The sequence below is a fragment of the Bombus pyrosoma genome, linkage group LG5, assembly GCF_014825855.1.
Source record: "Bombus pyrosoma isolate SC7728 linkage group LG5, ASM1482585v1, whole genome shotgun sequence".
Taxonomy (NCBI): domain Eukaryota; kingdom Metazoa; phylum Arthropoda; class Insecta; order Hymenoptera; family Apidae; genus Bombus; species Bombus pyrosoma.
In genome coordinates, this window is record NC_057774.1 from 8,412,064 (window position 1) to 8,434,166 (window position 22,103).

Genomic DNA, 22,103 nt, shown 5'->3' on the forward strand with positions numbered 1-22,103 from the left:
GCCATTTTTCAGGAACGATCGATAGAGCTTGTTTCGACGCTTTTTGTCGCAGATCTTCCTTAGCGTCGCGGCGCTACGATACGGAGATAACCTCGCGATAATATATCGACGTGGTTAATGCGATTGTAAATCGCGACGCGACCAACGTCATCACCGTTGCTTTAATCTGTGTACGACAAAGCGAGTGTTGTATCGTCGCTGATCTTGGACGCGTGCCTTCCCACCGAGTTCCGTTCACGCGAGCTAACTGTTGCCATTGCGAGAGCACAGAAGGCGCTTGGAGCATCGAAAATGATTTTCAGAGATTTTGCGTAGGTAAAAGCTTACCTCGAGCGAGCATACGCCAAGCGGCTGGAACTTCGTCCTCTGAAAAGCTTTTCAGTATTCACTCGGAACCAGTTTTTTCTCATTTTTATATATATATTTGTATTATATCGTGTTATATATGTTATGTTATAATTGTAATAGTTCTAATTTTTGTTGGACCAAAAAATTGGAAATAACGAAAATCTGGAATCAGTAAGATCAGACTGTTACGCTCAGCATTGATAAATTTAACACTGCTTCGTCTACTATCGGTATAAAGATAGCTCGGAAATTTTGAAAATCTTGAATTCGTTGTTGTAAATTGTTCTACGTCGTTCCAAAGAAAGAATGATCTTTTCTTTTTTAAGACCAAACGTTTAAAAATTGCTCTGAATTGGTCCGGTTATGACATAAAACAAAAAATATTCTAAAAAAATACGAAAATAAAAATCTATTACTTCCGTATAAGACGAAGGAAGCTTTTGCGACAACCTAATATTGTTTCAACATCGTATTCAGTTTAGGAAATAATTTTCAAAAACTGTACCCGTAAAACTATGAACATTTCTTTTCGTACAGTGAACGTACAGCGTACAGTGAAAGGTTTTTCTTCTGGAACAGGTACTTAATCCCCTGGAACAACTTAGAACAAAAGTTTGAAGACCGGAACACGAATACAAAGGTGACCTTACTCTTACGTGGTGGTGGTGGTCGTCAGCGAGCATCGTCGACGCAATAGTAAAATACGCGTTAGGACGTGTTCCAAGGGAATCCTTTTTCGTATATTATCGTTGTCAAAATGAAAAAAAGTATGCACAATTTTATTATAGTTACAGTTTTTGCGAATTATTTCCTAAACTAAATACGATATTCATACTTTGAAACGACGTCTGGAACAACTAGAACAATCCAGAAACTTTGAAACGTTCAATTCTTAGAAAATGAGGGCCAGTGGAAAATTGAACTTTTTAAGGTCGTTTCTGCGACCTTTTGACATCAATTATTATTTCGTTGTAATCACGTGGAATAAGTGCGAAACAAGTTGAAAGGAAAAATTCGAGATTTGGAAAATGGAGGCCAATTTTATACAGGTTCGTGCAATACGATCTGAGGCTTCCATGTAAGACTCGTGTCTAGAAAGAAAAGAATATCGTGACCCGTGACCCATGGATTTTGATCATCGTTCCGTAACAATCAGACCTACGCAAAAGCATATCTTCGTTTTCAAAGGTTTCGACATCTTTATTTTAGCATTCGAAGAGAATTAAATGTCTGTACACAAGCACATGTGTTACAGCTTGATAATTGGAGTGTGTGATAATTACAGACACACATGGAAACGAAAAAAGAAAATTAAGATTTCCATCGATTCGTGAAATAGAATATTTCTTTTTCTAGAGATATTTCTCGTAAGAGAATCAGGTAGAGAATGCCATACTAATCGTGCGAAAGTGGCGAATTATTAAGATAAGTTAGACAATTTTCTAATGCCCAGTTTTTCTTCAGTTTGACTTGGACGTTACAAGAGAATTGGAAGTTTTTGCACCACCTATCATTAGGGAATAAATGATCATTAGTATCGTAGAATCGTTCGAGGCACGTGGTGTTTTTGTATTGAACTTTTTTCCCAGCGCAGCGCATTTCCTATTAGATTCCGTACGAGATAAACAGTTTGATTAGAAAACGTCACGTAAAACCTTCGTTCGTCGTTACATCATCCGTGGCTCGAAAATGTTCTATTCGAAGGTTGTTTCTATCGTTAGTGATTAATCATTAATTATCCGCTCTTTGTACGATCCTCGTGACTAAATGACAGGGTTGGCTGGTTGACGCTTCCAGTAGAACGTTCAACTTACCAATGCGAGTAAACAGCTCGGCTTTTGCGTCGCGTTAATCTACACACATAATCGACGTGCATTGACAGAGCTAGAACATAGTCATTACCTTATCGCCAGTGCAACTTCGTTTATATAAACTCCAATTTACAGTCGTTCAAAAAACTGATCGCGCGTGCACGGATTTTACATGAAATTATCTTCGTAGAAGAACGAATTAACGAGAATGGGAAAACTGAATATTACTGGTCGAGTCGCTTGTTGCTCTTCTCACGTCGAGCTGCATGAAAAATGAAAAACGTGGACACAAAAACCGAAGGAGAAGGCGACACGTACAGCAGAAATAATAAATTACCGATACGAAGAACAGAGGAAACGAGGTAAAAGAGAAAAGAAAAAGGAGAAATGGAAGGAGAATATGAGAGCAGAAGTTATTACAAATAGCACGTATCTTTGGCCCTTGCTCTTAGGGTTCAAGCAAGTCTATTATAATTAACAATCGCTATCTATGTATAAATATTAATTAACTTCGCGGAGGACACGATTGACACACACGTAACATTCTCTCGTATACATTTTCAAACAAATAAATTGCAACTGCTCTTCAAGAAACGGAGCAACTGTTGATGATACGATACGATCAATCTAAATTAGCGCGATACCAACGAACCAGTAGCGTAACGGTTGTATCTAAAAGAAAAGAAGAAAAAATCGTGATGGTATTATGAATTAATGAATTTTTAAAGAAGAAGTGAAAGAAGAAACGGGGTTGAAACGTAAAAGTGGTTTCCGTGACACAGATTACCATCGCGAATGGCAATACCGTTGTCCGCTGAACGATGATTCGACTCGACTCTGTTTAATTAAACATGGAAGAAGAAACTCTCGCCCGCCACAGAAGACAAAGAATTGTCTGGAAATTGGCCCATGGCACGTTCATAAATTACGAATAGGCTAGGAGACAGGCCGTCTGGCGGTAGCTGGGCACACGGTTTCGATCGTTTCTCTACAGTCCAATCCGATTGCTTTACTTTCCATCGTCCATTTCTTTTTTAACATTTTACTTTCTCAACATTTTCGTTTCAATTTTTATCTCATGGACGTCTTCTTTTTTTTTATCCTACATGCGGTTGTATATTCTTTGTTGATACTTTTTACATCTCAAGAGAAGGAAGCGTTTTGGCAACGCTTTAAAGTTTCGTTTTTAAAGGAGAGTTTTGTAGGAGAAAGTTCTACTGGATCATTTAATTAGAGAAATGTAAGATCAACGTGTAGGATTCACAGCACTCGAACAGTTCGACTATTACGCAAAGTTATTCTTCTAATGGAACCTGATTTGATAAGTTGTGAATACTTTTCACGCGGCTAGTTGGTCATTTTAGAGAGATCCTTAACGAGAATTCTCGAATTTCCGGAGGAATGGAAGAATCGTCTAAAAGTGCAGGGTTGTTTTGGAACAGAGAATCATTTCAGAGAAGGTTCAGGAGAATCAGAGAAACATTTAGGCGGAGATGGAATTAGGGGACGAGAGTCGTTTTAACGAACTAATTTCTAAATTTGTACATTCATTTCTCCTCTATTGGACATACACATTGTGCGAACAAGTTTTCCTTGCTTCTCTTCATATTACGTTTATCACGAACTGTACATCTTTCCAACGATAACATATCTGCGACAGTATAGTCCATCCATAGTGTTTTCCCTTCTTCTCGACGAGAGATGCAAGAGTATCGAAGAATTTTTGGGGATATTTCAAAACGTAGAATCACAAGAACAAAGTGGTACGGATACAGTAACACGGATTTCATGAATTTGCTTCTAATTAACACTGCTCGTAGCGACTGGCGAAAAGAGCGACGAAAAGGCAGAGCATTCAACGAAGATCAAAGGACGCGAGACCTTTCGGCGGAGACTCGGTCGATAGTGTAGAACCACTGGCTCGGAGACAAGGCCGTGACTTTTCCAAGACTGTTTAGCGTAATTTGTTGAAGAGTTCGAATTACATATTTCACTGCAACATTTCTCTCTTCGTCGTTATATGAATATACGCGTAGAAATTCAAGCTGAACGAGCTACTTTCAAATGAATTAAAGACGGAAGTGAATTAGTTGCGAATTCATCTCTGATTTAATAAATAAAATAACGAAACTATCATATACGTAACATTATAGCAACGAAGGCGCGATCGCATTCGCATCTTCGGAAAGCCTTCGTATCTCAAGCTTCCTCTTCGAACTCATTTTATTCGACGTACATAAACGCAAGAGACGAAGGCAATTACGAGTTCGACTGACGAGAAACGATTAGCCTTATCGTGGATATGCTCGTGGTCGAAGGACGAAGAAATAGGTTTACGACTTGTGTCGTCTTACGTTATTCGAAAGAGTTCTAACAGTCGGAAGAAACGAGAGAATATCGAACGATCGGTTTCTCGCATCTCATGTGATACACGGCATAGCTATTGGCGCACTTCGAGTTGCAGAGGCAGCGGCGATAGAAGTTCGACTTGTAGTGGTAAACTTCGACTTGCAGAGGGCTGCGTGTTCTAAACTCGAGTTACGGAGGTAAAATAAGGGATCTGGAAACGCGGCAAATAATTCGAGTTAAAGTAAGTCTTGCTTCGAATTCGACAGGTTTTCTAGTCGTAGAGGTTCGGATATGCGTTTTTAATATGAGAAACAGAAAAATTTCCGCTTCAATTTCAAACCAAATTCACCAAGGGAAATTCCCCTAAAACTAGCGAATTTCATGGATGCAGTTGCGCGTGGAAACTCGGCCGAAAGATAAACCCTTCCATCAAATCGCAGTGTTAATTAACGTTTGTCACGAGACTTGCTGATCGAAGTTCGGCCCCTGTGCGTCCGTTCTGTCGAAAATGTGTCGGAACGAGTTGGTTACCGTGCAATGGCAGAGCCGCGATTGGTCGGAGTTTGCCGGGGCAAAAGGGATCAATACACACCGGGAGCAGGAGTAGGCTTTCGACACGGAGAGGCGTAGACCGGTTACGTTCTCCACTCTACGAGAATCGGGACTGCCAGTCCTTGACCTTACCGTGCTGACCTTGACCTAGCAAACGTCCTTCAACGGAAGCCTGATTACACCAAGAGAACGTTTCGGTTGGAAAATTTTTCTTTTCCATCCCTCCCTCTCTCTCGATGATTCTCATCTCTCTTCCTCTCTTTCTCTCCCTTTCCTTCCCTCTGTGATCGCGCGTCCTGAGACTTTTTTCGGTGCAATAGAAATGCAGAAAGGAGAGAAAAGAAAAAATAGGATTGGACGAGTGTGTTTGCTTTGAAGTCGAGGGTCGAGGGTCGAGAGTCTCTGGCTTCGTTTTTCGTTCATCGAGTACACATAACTTCAGACTTTTACAAAGATTCGTATTCGCGCAGTCTTTGCACGTGGAACTTCCCTGGATCACCAAAATTATATTTTCTTCTGTTTCGTATCCTTTCATCAAATATTGCAAAACTTAGTTCACGTAATGTAGCTTCTGGTTTCGACTAAAGTTTATGATTAATTTATGTGAATTTATTATAAGATATATATATATATATATCGTCATCATCATTATTATTATTACCTCATCTGTTTCGCTCTCTTATATATATATATGTGTGAGTGAGTGAGTGAGTGAGTGAGTGAATGAGTGAGTGAGTGAGTGAGTGAGTGAGTGAGTGAGTGAATGAGCGAGTGAGTGAGTGAGAGAGTGAGTGAGTGAGTGAGTGAGTGAGTGAGTGAGTGTGTGTATACATGTATATTTCTTATGTACGTATTGGTGTTACAGAAATTAAATGCATAAATCGATCAGAAACTTAGGTCGAAGCCAAACGATACATTGCGCGAACTAAATTTGACAATATTTGACGAAAAGGTAAAGAATAAGACAAAATATTATCTCGCTGTTGAATTCCAATGTTGTTGAAGTTATGTTCGATGAAGTTACGCTTGATGAAATTTGAATTTTTAAATTGATGAACATAAGAACGATGAATTTTTTAATTCCATACAACATTTCCAAAATATACATCGTTATAACGCTGGTCCCGATACTTTGTATAAAACTGTCGGTTCAATTTGAAAAGCTTGCACCTCTAGACGAAGTTCAGTTTAAACTTAAATTAACAAGCCATTCTCATTTTCAATTAGATCGTGTGAACGCGCAAAGGCTTCCCATTAGAAAACGATGTGTAAGCAACTGGTACGAGAAAATTGCAAATCTGCGTTCGTCGAACGAAAACCATAAATCTATCGTGTGGTTCATTTCTCTATCACCGCAATATAAAAAACCAAAAAAAAAAAAAAAAAAACCGAATGAAAATCGATTTACTAAATGGCTTTCCTGTAATCTCCAGTTCCTCGTTCCTCGTCGAAATATCCTCGCGATATTCCAACAATGCAGACACGTTCGATAGTTGCGTCGCTCTCTTTTAAACATTTGATGTAATGTTTGTTATTTGCAAGCGCGCACTGCGTCGGAAACGTTGCCCGTCTTCCATCGTTCTTTTATTTAAGTAGTAAACATTTATAATTTGGTTAGTAGCCGAGACGACCAACGATCCCGGCGACAGTGGTCGTTTTTGCGCAATTGAAATCGTATGTTGCAACCTTGAAAGGCGCGTGCCACTCGAGAAACGTAATGAAATTTAACTGAGGTTGTTAAGGTCGATTCTATCGGTCTTATCGCTGTCGCTACCAGTTGCTGTCTATCACGAGCCTTTGCACACTTTTCTTTCGCGTTTCGTTGCAGACAAGAATGGCCATAGAATTTTCTTAAATTCTCTTTCTCCGACGTAACAATTTATCGACTGATCTACGTCCTTCTTTATACACCTGTTTAACGCTAAAAAATAATTCTATCCAAGCTTTACATATAGTTAACGTTCCGCAATGTATAAAGATCACTCGAAACGCGAATCGAACAATAATTTTCCTTCGATGTATAGATCGAAGCAGTGGAAATTATTCGAATCTAAAAGGTCTGATTTTAACGCACTTTCATAGTTTGAATATCTGTTCGAAAAATACACGTTTCGCAGATTCCATTGTTCGAGCGTGTCATTATTTGAATATCTCACTGCTCGAACCTTCCATTATTCCAGGGTAACATTCTTCAAATGGTCGCACTATCAAAATGTTTGTAATTGAATAATTTAACACACAGAACGAAGTTCGACTCAATTTAATATGCTAATGAGAAATTGAAAATGCATCGTATTTGTGTCACACCTTGTCGTTTGCTATTGTCATTGATATTCTTCCTACGGTATATCGTAGAATGGTTATCGTAGAGAAAAATGGCTACGTCTGTTTTCTTTATGATTCTTTTATTTAAATGGTTACATACCAATCAAGTTTTACGATTAATAAAGAAATTCTTACTCGTCTTTGTCCTCGACTAAATCCATTTCCATAATGAGATCAAATTAGACGACTCCTTGAAACGATTAATAAAAACGTGCTAAGAGTAGCAACCTACTGTAATCTAGAAATTCAAACAAAGTTACGCAAGAAGAGGAAGAACTGATCCCACTGTTCTCTATCAATCTTACCATAGAGAGCGTGATAAATGCGCTTGGAAGTTAGCACGAGAATGCTTCACGTCAATTCCTTTCGATCGCCACTCGATACGTCTGCGAGTTCAATACGAAGCAGCAGCTTATTTCCCGTTAGAAGTCGGCGAACGAATAAAGTTCCATCCGAACGTACACACGACGTTATCGCGGTGCTCTTTCTCCTTTCGGTGAATCGGAAGGATCGGAGTTCTTTCCTGTCGTATGAATTTCACCGCCTCTCAAACACTCACGGATCGTTTAATTTCTTAGCCGTGGTGGGTTTGAAATTTATTTACTTGGACGGTTAATTTTTTAATCGATGAGGATACACGTTAAAAGCTGAAGATTTAACAAATACAAACGCGCAGATTGATACAAAAAAGAAAAGATAAATACAAGATACGAATATATCGCGATATCTTATGAGAAGATCAGAAGAAAATAAAGTCTTTTTTTTATTATTTAATTTGTACTTTACAATTTGTCCAGCTGGACATTTGGTAAATTTCTCTAGCTTAATTGCTAAATAACACGTGGAAGGCTACCCCCAGCGGGATACCATCGTCGAGTTCGACTATTTTATTTCTTTAGCGAGGTCAGTGGGATGTTTTCTTTTTAGTCTTCTTCCTATGGGAGTTTTACTCGCTTCGTTCCGCAGCCAGCTGGTTTGGTTTGCCGATTTCTTCAAGAAAATAAAGCAGAACACGACTTTGTCATACGACATTCTTGAGAAGATCAAGTTTGAAGATTTGTCGATTAAATTTGCCTGATCATCGACCGGGTGATGAGGAAAATTCGGTATACGTAAATTAATAATAAAAATCGGTAGGGCGTTGTTCCGCATGCAAAAATAAGTGAAAAACGTGAAAAGGAATTTGTCTGTTTGAAGCTTAATTTTCAAGAAAATAGAGTTTGAACGTGTTTAGTGAGAAATTGGCCTGGTACATGCGCGTGTTCAACAGTCAGATTTATTTTCCAACAAAACGTCTCGCGAACGAAGTTTATTCTACGTCTTCGACTTATTTCCGCACGTAGAGTAACCTTCTGTCGATTATTTACTCCTATTCAGTCCTGAATTAGCCGTGTTCAAACATACTTGACAAAATTTTCAAACCCGATTTTCCCGAGAACGACGCATCACACGAAACAATTTTTTCTATATCTCCTTATTTTTTTTCTAAAAAATCGATGTTCGCTATGTCCACTTGTACGCCTTATCCAACCTCCTGTATATTAGATCTTTCTTTAAAGAAAAATACATTTTTGAGTATAAAATATGTTACGCCGTCATTTTTACGCAAATTCCAATTTGCGCTATATTTGAAATATTCCACTCTATCGCCTGAGCTAATTCTTCTAATTCTTCTACGTTATTTATATTATCTATAATGCTAATTCTGATTCACCAGGTAGAATATTTATAGAAATGATTTGCCCAAAGAAAGCCTAATTGCATGTTAATTGCTTCTTCTTTAATCAAATAAACTTCCGATAATAGAGAATATTCTACGTTGTCGTCGATCTATGTAGCTTACAGGAAAAAATATGCACTTGACGAATCTATTGTATAATAGACCAAAGAACTTTGGTCGTCGATCTTCTTAGCGTTCGGTCGCGCGAGTCGCGAGCGAATTGAATCATCCGTTCGGTCGTACTTGTTATTTAACGAGCCTCAACAAGTCGTTGACGTGACTGAAAAATCGGTCTGGATCGTAGTAAGCGTTCGGGCCGAGCCGCTGAAACCATCTGTCATCGAGCCCTCCGCGCCAGTGTTTCCATCCGGAAGATATCTGTGCCTCCGGTAATTGTTTCAAGCGTTATTTAAAAATATTTCCTTCCGCAGGATAATTTATATACGACGAACAAAATTTTTGACTGCTGACAAAAGTGAAAATTGTCCGTGAGAGACTTTTGCAGAAGCGAAGCGTCTTTGGTACACAGATAACGAGAAACGTAGTTTTTCTAAATAATTACGATCCTTCTCTTCGTTCGCAAAATCAAAATTATTTCTTTCGTTATCTTCCGCTTCGCTCGTTAACGCGTGTGAAATATAATTTAACAATTATGGAAATAAGTCTGATACAGATATTATTATTATTATTCCTGCCTTCTCTGCAATTCTGCATGTCGAACCTAATCGATAGCCTCGTACAAACCTAACAAACCGTCATCGATCGCAGATGTCGCGTTAACTTTCTACGCTGTCGCGTCTGTAACTTTGAAGTTACGTACCTACAGTGGCTGTGAAAAGCTTCTGTCCAGCCTATATACCATTTAACCATATGCCGACTATACTGAAAGTATACCAAAACTATATTATTTCGACAACTACTATATCTACGTTGTACAAGTCATATCGTACCACAGCACTGTCACAAAATATTTCATTTAATCGTTCATTAATTCATCTAACCCCTTTGAGACCTGTCTACCAATCCTTTAAGCTGGCTTTACGCTTGTCCAGTCGTTGGATCGACCGATTGCATGGCAATGGTTCGATCGGAAATCTGAAAGTTTCTTTCGGATTCGTCGAAAGTGATAGGCTTTGGTGGCAATGAATTCGCGCGGAAAACCAACTACCGCACTGTACTACGCTTCAGCCAGCACTGGGCAGCATCGAGCCGTCTGGACGATTCCAGCAACGCTGTGTAACGTTGTGTTAACGATGGTGGGGCTAAACACTGGATTGAAAAAGTAGACTTTCGATCCGGTAGTTTGGTCGGATTACTTGCTGGAACGAAAACGCTGTACTGGAATGAAAACACCGTAATGGAACGCTGTCTCGATTGTTCCAATTACGATCCAGCACCGGATCTCGCTGCAACGCTACTGGACCAACGTAAAGCCAGCTTCGTGCTTCTTGCGAATTAGCTGGAAAAATTTCCAAGTTCAACTGAAAATTCAATTCTCCCTGAGGAGAAGGACGAAGCGGGCGTATTTCCAATCGATTCCAAAATTCCCAGCGTTCCGGCCAAAATTATTTTCCATCGTTGATGGATATTTTCGGATGTTCCGTGTATAATCTCATTCGCTTGTATTTAAAGCAGTCTATGATGGGAAAATATTTCGCAGAGTAGAAACGTTATTCGGCGACTGGTTGGGCAGAAAGCGGCGAACGCTCGACTTGTCCAGTGATTCCTCGTGCTCGCGAGTGCCTCGATGATGCTCGCTCGACACGCGACCTAGAGACAGTCGCAGCGGATCGAGCGAGTCGCGAACTGTTGTGCGAGTGTCAGATCGGCACACTTGGTGGATCGGCGTAAGCAAGAAGAATGGCGTTGTTCTCCGGCGGCGGTGGCGGTAGCGGCGGAAGTGGTCCACCGCCGATCAAGTCGAAGGAACCGGCCAGCCCTTCGCTTTCCTCTAGGCCAAGGCAACGAAGCCTCAAGGACCGCCTCAGGGAAGGTATCACCGGGAAATTCAATTGGCAGTGAGTACCCTCGATGATTCTTCGCTTTGAGTCCCTTTTTTTTCTACCACTGAGCGTAGAGTTTCGAATCGTGGGACATTTCGAATTAGTAGAATTACGTTTAGCATAGATGTAAGGGAAGATCTTTTCGTTATAAAATGATATTGATATTGTGGAACGTCAGTTGTCGGACCGTAATTCTTTTGGGAAGTTTGTTCGAAAATTGAAACCATTTTTCTATAAGAATTAACGTAAATGATCGCTCTTTTATTTATACTTTTATAACAGTTTTCAATGCATCAAGTCGGATAAGGAAACGATAGAGACGGCGTGAAATCTTGCGCGAATGGAATACGCACGCGTAGTAAACGGACAGCTTTGTTTTTACTAAGAAGAGTTCCTTTCTGTAGAGACACTGGGTATTAACGGTATCACACATTAAATTGGATACGAAATACGAACGCTATTCTCATATCTCGAAGTGACTTCTCTTTATTTGTGGTTTTTATTTAGCTCATTTTTCTGTTTGTTTGTTTGGGTGGAATTTTGTAAGCGAATTTTCATCCATTTCCCGACCAGCTGAAAAGCTGATGTTTGAAACGCATCCTCGTTCTCAATACTATAGTATTTCGCGAAACTGACAATATTTTTTTATTGGAAATAATTGTCTGGTTAGCCGAACTGCAATTTGACAAAATATTATTTGACAAAATATTTGTATATCGTGGGATGACAGTTAAAGAAAGAAAAAAATAGAAAATAAAATATATAAATAAAAGAAAATTTCTTCAGCGGTGTCTGTTTAGAAATGTGCCGCCGAAAGGAAGAATATAATTTTCTCAAAAATTAAGTTATTAAGTGGCACGCGTCTATATCAAAATATAGAAATGAAAATAAAAACATGGCTGGCTCGTGTCAGTCTAATTAAAAAGTTCCCAGAATTTTTACGCTTCCAAAGACTCTGTTCTATTCGATCAGATGAATATCGGACTGACAATTTCGGTCAAATGTTCTTCTATTTTGACCTCGTAATCGTTAGAAAATTATTTTGCTCGCGTTCATTGGAAATTTTTGTATCGAAAAGGTTCATTCAAGGGAACAGAGGAGATGTTAACCGGATGGCCTCGCAAGGTTAATGCAATGAGCCCGCTAGCTCTTTATTTTTAGTAATATGAGTTCAACAATTGAGTAATACCCTATTATACGTGATTACCGCGTGTGCTCAATCTATATAGATTTCCCTGTATAATATTATTACATTCAATTACTTAATGATACCTGATCGAGGAAATTATGCTCTTCTTCTTGCCACATCTTTAAATGAAAACCATTTAAAAATATCTTTTTTATTTTCACTTTCGTCCTAGCTCTGACGACTTTCCTATTCGATTTTCCACCGTCGTTATCCTTCGTCGGTCAAATAGCCGTTTATTTAATTAACGATAACGTATAAAAAAGCATAGAACGACGAAGAAAATTAAGGAGAGACGCTGGAAATTCGAACAGAAGTCTGCACTGAGCAGAAACTGCGACGTAACTGATGCTCCGCCACCAGAGTGGAGCACATGATTGCCTGTTCGAAAATGCAGATTCTCCTTGGAAACCGATGCGTTCTTTCTTCTTTTCTTCTTTTCTCTTCTTCTCAGAAAACACGCGGAGAATCGATTTGTTCGAGACGAAAGTCGTTCGATAACCGAAGTTTCACTGTACTCGTTAACCGGCTATATCATAAGAGAAACTAATTTACATACGCATGCTACGTTCTCAAGATCGCCTCGTTAATCTACTTTATATTACGACAGTTTCTTTTTCATACATATTACGACAGTGTTTGGAACTTAGGCTTTCCGAAGCGTAGACGCGTTCCTTTATCTTCCATCACTTGGATATTTATAGAGTTGATTCGATCAGATCAGAACGACGAAAAAAAGTTGCTGTTGCAAACGCGCCGTTCGAACTTCACCTACGTCACACAAACGTCAAATAAATAACGTAAAATGGTATTTTACCCTGCAAGCTGCGCGTATTTTCCGACACCCTGTACATGTGTTCTCGCGGGAATCTTACAACCTTATTATTAGAACTACCGATAGTTAACACGAAGATATTTCTACCGAGACCAGTCAAAATGACTATAAAATTGTAGAGCCAGTCATTTCGACTGCTGTGCTATTCCTAGCGTTAGCATCTAACGATCTAGCGATCGATCCGGAATTTTCCTGATAATTGATATCGTCATATCGAATGATACGCAGTAGAAATGTTTAAACAGCCCGAATTATAATTAAAATAATTATATGAAATAAATTCATTACAATAAAATAAATTGATCAATAACATATTCCGTAGAATATTATAGTCAATAATATTCTTATAAATAGAATATTTATATATTCGGATAAGAAGATTATAACAAATAATCTTCTAAAATATTCAACATTACAACCAGATACTAATTCTGACTTTTTCTCAATTAAATCAAATGGTACTGGATTGAAATCAATCAAAAATTAAATATAAAGAATATAAACAAATTATAAAATTAATATTAAATTGAAGATCAATAAATTTATAAAAAGAATATTCTTCGATCATAAGCATTAATATAAGAAACATTGAAAACAATAAAATTTCAAAAGAAATTACCTGAGAAATTGCACGTAACGATCCTAAAATTGAATAATTACATATAGAAACCCAACCAATCATTATAATAGGACGAACTATTAATTTTCAAATAAATATTAAATAAATACTATTATCAATAAAATAATATACATTAATTCAAGCATAAATTAATCATAATATTAATAATGATAGCAAAATATTATCATTGGACTATACAAATATATATTATTTATTCTTAAATAAAAAACGCGTGAGAAGTTGTAGAAAACGAGGAAACTGGTTAATTGGGGTTCGATAAACAGATCGCAACATCCTTTTACACTTTGACGAATACCAGTCGTTTCGACCGCTATTGATATAAGTAGCCTTGATACAAAATTATTTTCAGTTCGAATATATAAAAGACAAAGTAAAATTCATTATAATAAAATTGTAAAACCAGTGGATTCTCGACTGGTGTGGTAGTTCTAGTGTTATATACTTTGACTGATAATCTTGCTGGTATGGCATTAAAACGATACAGTGATCAGGTAGAGTCAGGTAATGGGATGAAAGGTGACGTATGAACTACCATTACAGAATCCAATATCGCTCGCTTTAATTATTCGCGGCAATAATTCAAGCGTTATCTTCGAGCAGTGTTTCTCAGTACGTAGCGTAATCAGTAGATGGCAGTCGGTGTTAGTGTGGCTGGTTCTCGAACGATTCTCCGGACATTGTGGCGTCGAGAGGCTTCTTGAGAAGCCGGCGAACGAGTAGAAGAACTATATCAGTCGCTTTCCTCTCGTTATGTGCGATGCCGAACAAAGGGTTAAAGTAGGATAGGACGAAAATCTATGTTCTTCAGCCAGATGAATAAAAATCCGTTCGATCCTTAAATGTATAATTTTTTGTTAGATAGAAACAGAAAGAAATAGTTTTGCCGGATAGAAACAGAGTATAAAGTGGATGGTGGAAGAGTACGTTATTACTTTAATCTTTTTACGAATCTTCAACGCTTCTCTTTGATGCTCGATGAATTTCATTTACTCGTAATAAAGTAATAATAGAGTTGAATTATAAGAAGAAATGATACTTGGAAATACAGCTGCGTAAGTCGATGTACACGCGCGAATTCGTATCGAGATGAAAGAAGACGCGACGAACAAAAGAGGGAGATAACGATGTGAAAGAGGGAAGTAACAATTTGTAGCTCATTGCGATCCTTTGTCGGTGACAGTAATAATCCTTTGTCGTCGTTGTTTGCATCCAGCGTGTTACTTAAACACGTGATTAATCGTAAACAAATAAAAGTATATTTCTCTCTGAAAATGATTACTTTCGGGTCTGTTATCGATCACGAGTCTGTTTTTATTCTCCTCGATGCGCACTACGAGTCCTTAAGGTCTTGTTAACTACTGATTTGTTTTCATTTCTTTTCTTCTCCTTTCTGTTTTTTTTTTCCTTCTTAATCCATTGAAAGCTACGAAATTCCTTTACTGAAAATAGAAAACAAGACGAGGAATAATATTGAAGTACACACACAAGTATACATAATGCAAATATCGAGCATCGTCGAAGTTTATCACGAAGCTAGTACGCAGTTCGTTAGAAAATATCGCGCGAGTATCGGCTATTTCGCGAAAGGAAAATAGGGAAGGAAATTCTTTAGCAACAGCCTGAAAGTTTGCTTGGTGAATTAGCAGCCGTTCACAAACTAGTCGCGGAATAACATTTCGCGAATAGTAACAAGCACTGGCTGGTTTGCTAGCGTCGATACCCTAATTAGCTGGCGGTTCATCGATTTCCCATTAACAGCGGCGGTCGCAATGCGTCAATCGCTTCTAAATCGATCTATTAAATTATGACGCGAGTCGGTAGATCGGCCGCTTATGCACGAGAAATTTATCGTTATCGAGGAAAGATTGCCTGGCTTATTACGAATCGAGACCTTTCTGTTCCATCGCCAATGAGATTATTCATCGTTTACATGTAATTGCCACGATTCACTTTTTTCATCGCGAATATGGCATTTTGTGGACGAAGGAATTTCAATTAATTTATGCAAGGTGCCTGGCGAACGTAAATTCTGCCGACATTCACTTGGCAGTAATTAGAGCAAGATTTCGTTGGAGGATGCTAAAAATACTGTTTGAAATAGCATTTTAAAAATTGTTTTACCTGTACAAACTTCTGTATTTACTTACCAATTTAGAATTTAGAACGAAAACGAGGATTTACAATTTGGTATTTTATTTCGATCGTTTATTCCGATAGATTGGTTTATTCTAATACGATGGTTTTATATTTAACAAACTGAAGTTACGTTTACTGATAAATGTTGAGCAACATAATAGTCGCTTTAGACCAATTAGATAATGATTTTATTGCAGAGATGGTAAAAATACTGTTTGAAATAGCATTTTAAAAATTGTTTTACCTTTACAAACTTCTATATTTACTTATCAATTTAGAAATTAGAACGAAAACGAGGATTTAGAATTTGGTATTTTATTTCGATTGTTTATTCCAATAGGATGTTCTTATGTTTAACAAACTGTAGCTACGTTTACTGATAAATGTTAAGCAATCGCTTTAAACCAATTAGATCAAGATTTCGTTGGAGCATGGTAAAAATACTGTGTGAAATATTATTTTAAAAATTGTTTTACCTGTACAAACTTCTGTATTTACTTATCAATTTAGAATTTAGAACGAAAACGAGGATTTACAATTTGATATTTTATTCCGATCGTTTGTTCCGATAGATTGGTTTATTCTAATACGATGGTTTTATATTTAACAAACTGAAATTTCGTTCATTGGCAAAAGTTAAGAAACATAACGATCGTTTAAAAATCATTGTACATTTTTTTTATCTTTTGAGATACATTGGAATTTAAAACACCATAAAGAGATAGAAGTCCGTACACGAACATACAATAAGTTCGAACGTTAAATATCCAAAACGAGCAGCGAAATTTGATGGCGATAACACGATGGTGCGAGGTTGCTTTTTCACGTAACGGTTCTGATCCGCTAATACAAATAAAGTAAATAAAATAAATTAAACTATAGACAGTTTCTTATATGGCGGTATTTTACAAATTCATATGTTGCCACGTGTAATCGTGAAAATGCGAACAGAGTGACCATTTCGATACGAAAATAACCCGAAACGAATTCTTCTAAGTCTAAATTGACTAAGAAATTTATTCCAGGGCAAAATGTTAATATAATGAAATGATCGAGTCAATCTCGTGACTTGAACCCAATTGAACATTCGTGGAATTACGTTACATATCAATTGGGATGTCAATGTTTTACAAATAAAGTTGATGGAAAAGATTAAAAAAATATAGTGCGAAATATCGACAGCGCGCTGCGTTCGATTAATTGAATCAATGCCACGCAGATGACGTGCGATCATCGAATCCAAGAGCTAGCCAACGTCTTATTACATTATTTTTTATTTAGGTTTTGTTAAAAATAGTAAGATAATTTTACTGAAGTTTGTTCCTCAACTTTTCTCGCAAAGTTCCATTCGATTCGTTCGATTCAATATCAATCGCGAATCTTACACGAGTATAATAAAAAAGAAACATATTGTAATTTCATATATGCACACTTATCTCCTTATGTTATCTTTAGTTTCACCCGACGTATCTGAGAAGATAAAAAATACCTGTACAGTAATTTCCAAACGATCATAGTGTTTCTCTCACTTGTACTCTCAGTAGGTGTACATGCTGTATGCTCTGGCAATAGACTTTTGTCTCCTAAAACACTATACACACTTGTCGATATGATATAATTGAACGCGAAGGTTCAACACTCTGGTTACTTCCATACAAGAGGAAACTATGTTAACGACCAAAGATTATCGCACTTAAACGTTACATTAATTCTGTCAATCGTGGCGACGATAGCTGCTAACGATCCTAAAATCATCCCTTTTGCAAACAACGCTCGTGCAACATCCATCATAGTCGTCGCGATGCTTCCTCCCTTAATTAAGATACGACGAACGACGTTTTAATCCAGCGATGAACACCACTGACCCATCAAGTTGGTTTACAAGCTGTTGGAAACTTCAAACAGTTGTACTAGCCGGTCGGTTAACTCGACTAATCCGCGTAGGAGATCTGATCGGACCAAATTTGGCCGAAGCCATCATTATGATTAATCAGGATTCCGAATAACCAGCAAAGGCGATTATCCATCGACGTAACATCAGATGTTCATTCATTGCCACCACTTTTTACGCTCTTTTCCATAAAGTGAAAGAGAAAGTTATTAAACAGCCGTCACCTATATAGCAGTTATTGACCCGGCCGCCTCGAAACTCGTTTCTTCGTACGACCCTGACTCTTCTGGGCTGTAAATCGCCGCCAGAATCGGGCCAGTTTCGTTTCCACGACCGTATATCATCTGTTTTGCTCGACTTCTGTCGGCTGCGTTTTCTTTTCTCCTTCCTTTCATTTTTTATCGTCCCCGATTTGCATATTACGCTACACACGGCCATAAATATTTGGACACTCGGTGCAATTCCATCTGAAGATTGGCCATTCCATCCATAGAATATATATATTATATATTATATAAAATAATTATATAAAAAATATATTTTATAAAGTATAAAGATATTTTTAGTAAGTATAAGGTAATTTGTAATTTGCAAACGTCCTAACGCTTGCGGATAGTAGCCTGTTCTTCTCAGCGATAGTTTCGCATTTCGAAAGATCCAATTGAAGTTGGAGTAATTCGTGTGGGATGTGGAGGCGTTTGTCCGTTGTCAGGATTTCCGTGGGTGTGGGTGTAGGAAGGAGTTCATGGTGATTGTCACGGTGTCTTGATCGACGAAAGTTGTATAATAGGAAGTTTGCGTTTCGAAGCGTAGGAGCGACGGTGTATCGGGCAGCCAGGATGCAGTGGAATGAAGAAATCAGGCAAAAAACGGAACAGCTGGAACGAAACGACGAAGTGTTGGAGCTGAACGTATGACAAAATAGGATTTTCATTTCGCGGAAAATATGTGGGAATTCACGCAAGACACCCAAAGCTTCTAATGTTTCCAGAAAACGTTGAAATTAAAGGGTAGACGTGGACAAAGCGCGTGGATTTCTAGCGCGCAACAAATACCTGTATGGAATACAACGACGACGATAGAAAGCAACAAAACACGTGCAGTTTCTAAAATTTAGAAAAATTCGAAATTGCGGCATAGACGTAGACGAAGCACATTTTTTGCGCGTTGCACAATTTTTATTGTGCAACAATTTCTAGCTACGTAACGATCTTCTGAAACGCCGCAGCCTGATCTATGCGCTGACATATAGAAATTGTGTCTGACGGTATCTGATGAACAGACACCAATACGGTGTATGATGCATGCATGCACAACCGTCGTCCCGCTGTACAATGGAAAGGATGGTTCCTTTGTTTTCGTGCAGGCCACAGTAGCGACATAGAAACGGTAATTTCTCTCTCTCTCTCTCTCTCTCTCTCTCTCTCTCTTGTTCTTCGAAGTTCGATACTGTGCGTGGCCTTGATCATCCATAGACCACGAATCCAGGTCCTATTTCTTCGTTTGAAACGGTTCCCGCGAACGAAGAGTACATATATCTACTCAAGTACCTTCGATCGATTCGTATCCTTTTAGCCACGGAATATTTTTAGATCACCTTCTTCCATGCTCCATATGAATATTCTTCGAATATCGAATTTGATGTCGGTTCTTCGCGGTTTCTTCGGTTTTTGAATGAGACTTGAATGAGAAATCGTACATCAACTTCTTCAAGCTCCTCTTCTTTTTCATCGAGCTTCAAAAAATTCAATCGGTCATACCCTTGGAGCTCGCATCAGAATATCCGTAGACATTTCAGACAACGATCACTTACCAAGTTAGGAATTAAACGCGGTGAAATCTAACCTTTAACCATTTGGACGCGTCGAGGTACGATTTTCTACGATTTTCACTCTCACCGTCTTCGCTAATTGAACTGATCGACTCGAAAACATCAGATCATCGATTTCATTCCAGAAATCTTGCCAAATTACGAACTAAATGCGCCAGAATCCCTGCGACCATTTAAACGCGTCGAGGTTCAGCCTCTCAGCGTTCGATCCGTTCGCCCATGACCAATCGAGCTCTTCGTTCCCGCAACAATCAGAATATCGATTTCATTTCGAATAGCAAAAATCCTTGCAAATTGCGAACTAACCGCGCTGAAATTCAGCTCTTAACCTTTGAACCTCCAAATTTGTTCACTCGAACTTCAAAATTTTTCGCGTCTCTCCGGATGCATCGAATTTCAAAATTTTCCACAACCCCTGTGCCTTCCCCGATCGAAGAATTCCTCAATGCCGCTACGTCGGAATTCCAATCTCATCGGAAATACCAAAAATCTTGCGAGATTTCGAATGAAATATCTCGAAATCCAACTTCTAACCATTTAAACGCGTCAGTGTTCAACTTTTCATCGTTTGACCTTCACCCATCCCCGATCGAGCTCTTGGACCCCACGGTATCAGAACATCGATATCACCCCAAATACCAGACCATCCTTCACAGTGGTTATTTCCCACTTTTGCCAAAGCTACCGTGATATAATCGTCCGTTTCCATGGGCGAGAGCCGTAATGCCACAACACACCTAGGTGATCGAAGCCTGGAATCTAGGCCATTGGATAATTCGACGTGTATTAGGAAAAGTGGCACATTTCGTTTGTCTTACGGACACTAACGCGCTCTCTGTATCTGTCTGTCTGTCTGTCTGTCTGTCTTTCTCTCGCCACGAAAAATAGAATGATTCGATTTTGATTGCGGAAAGTAGGGTATTTTCATTAGTTTCAGGAACAGTAACGCGTTCTGCTTCTTCGTGACGGCAGGTAACACATTTCGGCACTTTGCGTGAAAATTAACCCGGTTTGCCTTTAACCTTGAATTAATGCATTGAAAAATTGTGGATTGTATAGGATTCTATTATTAATATATAATATATATATATAAATTATAACACATACAATGTTATGTACCGAGCGAAAATTCAAAGTCGATCTTCTCGAAAACAAAGCCTCAAACGAAAAATTTTTATTCTATATTTTCGACTTCTTTTTTCGCGTAGAATCACCCCCTGTCCGCTTGTACCACCAGTTACCAACCACCCTGTATATTTAAGGTATAAACTAAGAATCGTAAGAGTGCCGGGGAAGAGAGAAAGAGAGAGAGAGAGAGAGTGTGTGTAAGTAAGAGTGTATGCCTTGGTGACGTCAAAGCTAAATGAGTAAAGGAGTGAGAGGAGGATGCGAGGGTTGAGGGTCAGCAATTTTTGATCTGAGAAGACAGCAGTTGCAACCCCAGTGTTACGGTAAGACGTACGAAGATATTGTAGTCAGTTGTAGTCAGTAATCAGTCCATTCTTTCTTGTCCTTGCTCTAGACTATTTTGATACTATATATATTCAATAGAAATATTATAAATATTATATATATATATATATATATATATATATATATATAATATAATCGTATTATATTGAAAATAGAAAGATAAAGGCTTTCTTTTCAAGCGAAATACGAACGTTTTTAACGACGTAAGTGAAACTCGATCAAACGTAAATTGGCACAGAGTAAACTACTTAAAGAACAATGATATTATAAAATTAAACATCTTCTCTCGGTCTAAGATCTTAGGACACCATCGCTGATAGATTTTTCTTTTCTTTCTTTCTTTTTTTTTTAACCCGACCCCGCGGTCTACGAAAATCACCCAATTAAAAAACACCGATTTTGATTAACTTTTTACAGAATGATGATACCATTAACAGATGCAAGATATTTTTTTAGTAGCGTTAATTCAGTTTAAAGGAGCGAGAAAAATCATGAAAGTTCAGTGTAGCTTCGTAAAGTCCTTATATCCTGGAAATTACTCTAGATAAAAAAAATCCAGGCGCTTTCAGAGAAATGTACTCTTCAGAGAAATTAAATTGCATTAATAGTTTTTTGCAAAAGTCGTACACGATTGCAGATTTTCTACTTTCATCGAACTTTTGCCCCTTGAAAGCGAATTACGCGTGCGAAAAAATATTACTTGGATTTGTTTAAAAAACTGCCTATAAAAATATGTAATATGTAACAGCATTTGTAAATAAATAATTCCTCGTTGTAAAATTTAAGTGTAGAATTTCAATGTGTATTCAGACCCCGCGAAAGGTCACGCCCGCCCTGGTTCTACGTATATCCGAGACGTGGGTGTCCATAGAATTGTCACAATTATCAGTGTTTCGCTCGTAGTTTGTCTCGTTGTTTCATGTTGCCGCGTGAAAAATAATTTTCTCTTTCAGCTACTATATCGGCGTACTCTCGAACCGAATGTCGCCGTATATAAACAGGA

At 38.2% G+C, this 22,103-nt stretch overlaps 1 protein-coding gene across 6 annotated transcripts in view; it reads left to right on the forward strand.

The window, feature by feature from the left end:
- Positions 1–22,103, forward strand: part of LOC122567592 (TLD domain-containing protein 2) — a 278,674-nt gene that overhangs the window by 59,618 nt on the left and 196,953 nt on the right. For 2 of the 6 annotated variants that reach the window (XM_043726302.1, XM_043726305.1), the window contains exon 1: positions 10,640–11,123. The exons of 2 other annotated variants lie outside the window; for them this stretch is intronic. In XM_043726302.1, the coding sequence (XP_043582237.1) occupies positions 10,966–11,123 (158 nt within the window). In that variant the 5' untranslated portion in view covers positions 10,640–10,965. Of the gene's footprint in view, positions 1–8,988; positions 9,495–10,639; positions 11,124–22,103 lie in introns of those variants that run through there. 2 more of the 6 variants (XM_043726303.1, XM_043726304.1) reach the window with 2 other exon arrangements.